At 43.6% G+C, this 8,062-nt stretch overlaps 1 protein-coding gene across 1 annotated transcript; it reads right to left on the bottom strand.

Moving 5' to 3' along the window:
- Positions 1–186: 186 nt before the first annotated feature.
- Positions 187–783, bottom strand: CBY3 (chibby family member 3). The gene has a single exon (XM_073358079.2). It carries the CDS (start codon positions 781–783, stop codon positions 298–300), a length of 486 nt encoding a protein of 161 aa, XP_073214180.2. The 3' UTR covers positions 187–297.
- Between the last annotated feature and the right edge of the window lie 7,279 nt (positions 784–8,062).

The raw sequence follows: 8,062 nt of genomic DNA, 5'->3' as shown, positions 1-8,062 counted from the left end.
ATTTTAAGTTCAAGAATATTTTTAAATACCAATTTTGGCATTTGAATAATGGGTAAAACTGCTTTTCTGTTGTTTTTATGACACAATCCATGAACAGTCAGGTTTGGTTTTGAAGTGTAATGAACTGTAGTGACTGATTTCTTGTTGTCTATTTGGCAGTCATAAAATATATTCTAATTTACTTAATACATACAATTAAAGCAAAAATCACTCTACAAGTTAATTTGATTCAGGAATTTTTTAGACTTCTGGAACCAAGCAAGTGTAAACTCCCTGGTCTTGCATCCAAGGTTCCTACTAGGACTTAAGCATCAACACCTTATTTGGCTTCTTCATCTTGGTATGCCATATGGGGATGTCCATCTTTTTCTCCACCATGTGTAGTTGGGCCGTGGTCTCTGTCAGCATGTCCATCAACAGCTCGAGCTGCAGCTTCAGGTAATTGTTCTCCTCCAGGAGAGCCTTGTTCTCCTTCTTCATGACCTTACAGGACTGTTCCCGGTCATGAGAGGAGAATAACTGCAGCAGTGGCGGCCGATGAGAGAGGCGACTCTCACCTTGCCATTTGCCATCCTGGAAGACAAACTTGGTATCACTCAGCTGAGCCCGTGGAGGGCCATAATCCAAACCCAGTTCAGCCTGCCGGGTTCTGTAGTCCAGGAGGTAGAAAGTGGAAGTGGAGGTGATTCGGCGAAGGGGAGGTCTCTTCGGTAGAAATCTGCGTGAGAAATGGTCTGCCCAATAGTCACGCAGCTCCTGTATTATGTTAGCAATGGTATTCATGGTGAGGCGGGTTAAAAGCAGGGGGATCAGTCAAGAGACCTAAAGCAGAAAGTTGTGGAATACAAATCCAACCTGCAGCGTGAGTTACAAAGATGAGAGGACAGACAGGATAGCACTGAATTAGAACCAGTAGTTAAAACGTAGGCTCGAGAGACTGCCATCTGGCCAAAGTAATTGTGTCTAGGATAATCATAAAATTATATCTGCTAGCTTTTTATTTGTCTCTTTACTGAGCATGAAAATCATACAGGAACCATGGAGCTCTGGTGCACAGGTTGATTAGGCATCCAAGCATATGGTGTTCATATTCATAGATTCCAAGGCCAAAAAGGACCATTGTGATCATCTCATCTGATCTCCTACATAACACAGGTCATAGAACTTCCCCAAAATAATTCCTAAAGAACATATTTTAGAAAACAGCCAATCTTGATTTTAAAATTGTGAATGATGGGGAATCCACCACCACCCTTGGTAAATTGTTCCAGTGGTTAATTTTTCTCACTGTTAAAAATTTATACCTTATTTCCAGTCTGAATTTCTCTAGCTTCAACTTCCAACCATTGAATCGTGTTATACCTTTGTCTGCTGGACTGCAGAGCATGGGCAGTGGGTATAACAGACCAAGGGGAGACTCTCTGCCGGGGCCGCCCCAGTTGCGGGGTATGGCCGCAAAGTTTTTGTTTTATTATGCCCCATGCAGGTTCCAGGGCGGCTGAGGAGGCACTTATAGACTGTAATCAAGTCACCCCTTAACCTTCTCTTTGTTAAGATGAATAACTTGAGCTCAAGTCTATCACTATATGACATTTTTTCTAATCTTTTAATAGTTTTCGTGGTTCTTCTCTGAACCCTCCCCAATTTATCAATTTGAATTTTGGGCATGAGAACTGGACCCAATAGTCCAGCAGCTTTCATCAGTGCAAAATATGTGAAATAATCTCTCTGCGCCTACTCAGAATTCCCTAGTGATATCTTCCAGGATCACATTCGCCCTTTTGGCCCAATGGGAGCTCATGTTCAGCTGATTATCTACCACGATCCCCAAATATTTTTCAGAGTCTCTGCTTCCCAGGATAGTCTCCCGTTCTGTAAGTATGACCTCACTCTTTGTTCCTAAATGTATACATTTACATTTAGCCATATTAAAACACATATTGTTTACTTGTGCCCAGTTTACTTAACAATCCAGATCATTCTGTATTAACGACCTGTCCTCTTTGTTATTTGCTACTCCCCCAATTTTTGTATCATCTGCCAACTTTATCAGTGATGATTCTATGTTTATTTTGAGGTCTTTGAGAAAAACGTTAAATAGTATAGGGCCAAGAACTGATTCCGGTGGGACCTATTGGGAACATACCCACTCAATCATTCCGCATTTACAATTACATATTGAGACCTGTCAGTTAGTCAGTTTTTAATGTGTGTCATGTTAATTTTATATCATTTTAGTTTTTTAAACAAAATTTCATGCAGTACCAATTAAAAAATTTTACAGAAGTCTAAGTATAGTTACGTCAACACTATTACCTTTATCAACCAAACATGTAATCTCATTAAAAAAAATCAGATTAGTTTGTTAAAAGTCTATTTTCTGTTAACCCATGTTGATTTGCATTAATTACATTACCCTTTTTTAATTCTTTATTAATCGAGTTCCATATCTGACGCTCCATTATCTTCCTGGGATTGATGTCATTCTGCCAGGTCTATAATTTACCCTTTTTAAATATTAGCACATTAGCTTTTTTCTACTCTTCTGGAACTCTCCCAGTACTCCAGGACTTATTGAAAATCAACATTAATGGCAAGCTCCGCAGCCAGCTCTTTTAAAACTATTGGATGCAAGTTATCTGGACCCGCTAATTTTAAAATGGCTAACTTTAGTAGTGTTTGTTTAATATCGCCCAGAGATACTAGCAAAATGGAAATAGTGTTATCATCATCATATGATGAGACTATATCGTCTGTTTTTCCCCAAATACAGAACAGAAATATTGAACATTTCTGCCTTTTCTGCAACTGCATTATTATTGATAATTTTACCATATCCATCTAGTGACAGATCAATATCATTGTCAGGATTCTTTTAGTTCTTAAAATATTGAAAAACACTCTTTGTCCTTAACCCTGCTGGCCATAGATTTCTCCTTTTGTCCTTTGATTCCCTTATCAATTTTCTACAATTCCTAACTTCTGATTTATATTCATTACTATCCACTTCCCCTTTCTTCCATTTGTTATATATAATTTTTAAGCTGCTTTCACTTCCCCAATGAACCAGCTCTCTTTTTTTTAACCAGTAAGGCCTTCTTCCTCGATTGTGAAATTGTGGCTTTTGGGGCATCTAGTAAGATGCTCTTAAATGATTCCCAAATAAATTTTTCTGATTAACTTCTTCCCAGCTCATTTGGATCATAATTGTTTTCAGCTTTTTTTTTTGTTTTCAGTCCTATTAAAGTACAAAGTGTATATATTAGTGGTCTGAACTTTATTCTGCTGCAGACTATAACTGTGATCAAGTCGTGATCACTTGTACCGAAGCTACTGTTTTATTTTGCTGATCAGTTCCTCTTTATTTTTTAAGACAAGGTCTAGCATAGAATTCCCCCCATGTTGGCTGCAACACTTTTTGAGTCAGTAGATTGTCATCTATAATATTTAGAAATTTCAAGAATGTTTTAATACTGGCAGCATTAGATGTCCATATGGTAAGTATTACACAGACTGCACCTTGAAGTTAGAAATCACATGCCCAGATAATCCCCCCACTCCAACATCCACAGTCAGGGGGAATCCTCCATCTGTGGATCTCCCCCCATCAATGTGGAAGCAAGGGTCAGCATAAGTGGCAGTGCGCCCCTCTCCTCTGGAGCTAACTGAGGGTGCTGTGCAGGGCTTCACTGAGGAAGGGAAAGGCATGTGTAGACAGGCATCATCCATCCACTGTCTTTGTGGTGATTGCCTGGGAAAGATAATTCAGCATGAGGCTGTACTAGCTTTTCCATGGAGTTTCTCCATTTCCCAGAGTTGCAGTGGAAACCACTGTGAAGTGGAGATCCTTGGGACGATGGCTGCAGTGAAGCCGCACTGCCAGGAAACTGGGGACCAGAGAGGCAGTGATGAGTAAGAAGGGCATCTGAGCAAATACCCTTGGCCTGCTCCCAGACACTTGGAGATCTACCATGTTCAGGGGGAGGCCTCATGGTGGAGGGATGGGGAGGGTATGCCTTGCTGCCAATGGAACAATCACATCAGAACATGATGGGGAATCTTCGCAGCTATTTCCTCTCTCTAGGGAGAGGTGGGCAAACTACAGCCCACGGGCCACATCCGGCCCCCGGGACTGTCCTGCCCTGCCCTTGAGTTCTCAGCTGGAGAGGCTAGTCCCCGGCCCCTCCCACACTGACCCCCCTCTCATGCAGCCTCAGCACCCTGCGCTGCCAGCACAGGAGGGGGCTGCACTGCAGGGGCAGGGGAGAGCAGGGAGGGAGGCTCACTTGCAGCCTCAAGGGAGCAGGCGGGTGGCAGGAGTGCAGCTAATACGGGCGGAAGATTCAGGAGGAGCACTGGGCGGCTGTGCAGCCAGCCAGAGAGAAGTGGCTCTTTGAAGGGGAAACCCCCACTTCTCTCCGGCTGCACGGCTGCCCCTGTTCCTCCTGAGTCCTCCGCCTATGTTCGCATTCTGAAAGGGGCTTTAGAGCAGGGGTTGGATAGGGGGTGGGATCCCGGGGGGCCTGTCAGGGGCGGGGGTGTGGATAGGGGTCGGGGCAGTCAGGGAGCACGGGGGGTTGGATGGGGGTGGGGTTGGGGGGCAGTTAGGGGCAGGAGACCCCTGGAGGGGGCAGTCAGGGGACAAGGAGTAGGAGGAGTTGGGTGGGTGGGGAGTTCTGAGGGGGGCAGATAGGGTTAGGGTTTGGGGAGGCACAGCCTTCCCTACCCGGCCCTCCATACAGTTTTGGAACCGCGATGTGGCCCTCAGGCCAAAAAGTTTGCCCACCCCTGCTCTAGGGTTTCCCATGGAAGAGGGAATGTCTGGGCCAGGACTTGGTTATTAATAGTATCCACAGCGTTAGCACTCCCTTATTAGAAGGTCAAACAAAGTCAGTATAAAACAAGAAGTGAATAAAATCTCACTGGCAGTCTGTCAGCCTAGGGTTGTCTTGAATTAACTAGCAGCTCTAGCAAATCAAGGCCATGCTACAAGTAATAAAGTATTGTTATGTGTAAATCCACCACTCTTCCAGCTCCCTCCTAAAAACCTGCCTCTGCCATGATGCCTTCACATCGTGGCCCTGTGGCTTTGACTGGGAAAAGGGCGAGCCCAGACTGCTATTTTTCTACTAAAACCTGTTAATTTTATTACCTTATCTTCCCACCCCACACTGACTCTGTCTGTTTTGTCCATCTGTCCCACCCTGTCTGACACCTAGACTGTATGCATTCTTGGGGAGGGACTATCTCTCTGTACAGTGCCTGGCATAATAGGGCTCTGATCCTGGACTGGGAATCCTCAGCCCTACTGCACTACAAATAATACATAATGTGTCAGCAACCACCCTTTTGAGGAGGAGAAGAACTGATCAGTGTTTAAAAATCTGCTCCTTAAAAGATGATGGGATTCATTATCTGTTGTCCCCCTTCCCTTTATGTCTTTCTTACATAGCTTCTACCAATTGACTCTCAGTTATGAGAATCATCCCACCACTTTTCAGCTGTGTGCACTAAGTGGTTTTCCCCATTGCTGGGCATCACTTCTAGATTGTGTTGCTTGTTCCCTCTGCTCCCTGCATTTATGTATGAACACTTATGCACAGTTAAACCTCATTAACTCTCAATTAGGGCTGGTCTACACTAGAAAATTAGGTCAACCCACCTACATTGTTCAGGGGCGTGAAAAATCCAAAAGCCGACCCATGGGCCTGTGTAGAGAGCATTTGGTTGACAGAAGAATTCTTCCATCAACCTATCTATCACCTCTCAAGGAGGTGGATTACGTACCTGACAGGAGAACCCCCACCATTGTTGTAGGGAGTGTCTGCACTGAAGTGTTACAGCAGCACAGCTGTGCTGTTGTAGCATTTTAAATGTAGACAGACCATTAGTTAATCTGCAAACCAGATTAATTCTCACCAGAACACTGACAGTCTCACATTGCTCCATCTGTCATGAGAGGATTAAAGCAGAGAGAGACAGGGAGGTCTCTACTCCCGATGCTTTGGGATTTTTCTTTAAATGCTGTGGGCTTGCCCCAATGTCAATGAGTGTCTTTTCACTGAGGACAGTGGGCTTGGATCAAGCCCCAAGGCACATTGTCATGATTAATAAAAGCAAAACCATACTCATAAAAATGTGTATTGTGTGATAGTCTTTTTTTCTTGTTGCTAATTCACAAAACTAGATAATCCACAATGAGCCTCCCATTCATTTTGTGCAAATGATGAAGGTTCAAGCGTCCATTACATCTTTGTATTCTTATTCTTCCCCTTTTCTTACAGAGTATGTGTTCTTTCTTATTAATTACACTGAAAGTAGTTGTCTGCTTACTGAAGCTGGATGAGAGCTCCCCTGCCCCAATAGTCCTAACCTGAAATTCGCTAATAAGCCAGGCTACTTTTGAGGCTGTTTTCAGGGGGTGACACTCAAATGTTGACTAGTTTATCCAGTCATCTCTCATCTCAGAAACCATTCCTATGCTTATTGAACCCACAACCCTCCTCTTTACACCATCAGCTTATCTCCAGGGTTGTCTCCAGCATCAGTCTTCACTTGGGACCTGAAGCATCTGAGAAGATCACCTCTATCCACCATGTTTTTTTCCCAGGTCTCTCTGCGCTTATTTGGGAGCTCATCTCTTTGGTGCTTCTCTGTTCATTAGTTAAACTGAGGCCTGATCTACATACGCATTTTGTACCAGTGTAATAGTTAAGGGTGGGACTTTTTACTGATATAGTCATACTGGTTCCGCTGCTAGTGTGGACACAGTTATACCAATATAAAGCTGCCTAATACAAGTATAGATTATTCCCCTTCCCGTAGGAGAATAAGGCCATGTCTACACTGCACTTTCATCATTAACACTTTTGTCGCTCAGGGGTGTGAAAAAAACACTCCCCTGAACAACAAAAGTTTTAACGACAAAAAGCATCGGTGTGGAGAGCACTTCATCGGCAGGAGCCACGCTCCCGTCAGCAAAGTTACAGCCCCTCGTTGCGGGTGGTTTTATTTGGTCACCAGGAGAGCTCTCTCCCAGCAATAAAGACTACACTGCGTGCCTTACAATGGTGCGGGTGTAGTGGCACACCGTGCTGTTGTAAGGTGCACAGTGGGCACATAGCCTAAGATATAGTGATATAAGCCCATTTATACTAGTATAACCACATCCACGCTGTGGGAGAGGAGCTGTATCACTTTAACTATGCCGGCATATATTTTGTGTGTAGACGAGGCCCGATCTCATGTTGTTATATGTAGGTGATCTCTCTGCCGGTGACTCATAAGTGCCTGGTTACTCTGGCAATCCATATAGCAAGCTTTCAGAACAAACCTGTGAGGTCACCAGTCAGCTCAAAAAGGATCCTGAGCACACTGAAGTCAATGGGAAAACTCCCAATGACTCCATAGGTGCAGAGCCAGACCTAAAATGCCTTGTTCTAGTTCTAAACACATTCTGTTCAGTAACCAGCCCTTTGCTTCAGCCACTCACCAAAGTACAGAATTGATTCTCGCTTCAGTAAACCCTCAGGAAGAGCTAGCTCAGGAGCTCACCTTCTTGGGGCTTGCTTGTTCGCTGACACCCTAGATGTTTGGCCAGGCTCAACCTCATCACCTTGCTTGCAGTGACTCACAATTGCCCTGTTTCAGCTAGCCATATTTTCACACATGAGGGATATCTGAGTGGTCACTTTTATACATCCCAGTTACCAGCAAGTAACTCAGAGCTTTAAATATTTAGGATTAAGGATGTATCTAAACTAGGTAATTTGATACCAAATTAATGTTTCTGATACAAACAACATGTCGGTGCCTTGAACATCTGTATTTTTGTCAGGCTAATGGAGGCTCTTTCCTTACCCCATTCCCTCTCCTTTACCCTTTTCTAAAAGAACTTTTCTGTAAGACTCTTAATTCTTGCTTAGTGAGTCCTGGTTTGGCAGTTTTGAAGTAATTATTACTTTTAAAGCATTTTTTAAAAAACTAGAAATATAAGAACCCACAGTACAACAGTGATGTTAACTGCGTGGATGGGGAAAAGACAATTTTTCCTAAATTTTAG

The sequence above is a fragment of the Lepidochelys kempii genome, chromosome 8, assembly GCF_965140285.1.
Source record: "Lepidochelys kempii isolate rLepKem1 chromosome 8, rLepKem1.hap1, whole genome shotgun sequence".
In the NCBI taxonomy this organism is placed as follows: domain Eukaryota; kingdom Metazoa; phylum Chordata; order Testudines; family Cheloniidae; genus Lepidochelys; species Lepidochelys kempii.
Note: the sequence above shows the minus strand (reverse complement) of the source record. Positions and strands in the feature narration are given on the sequence as shown.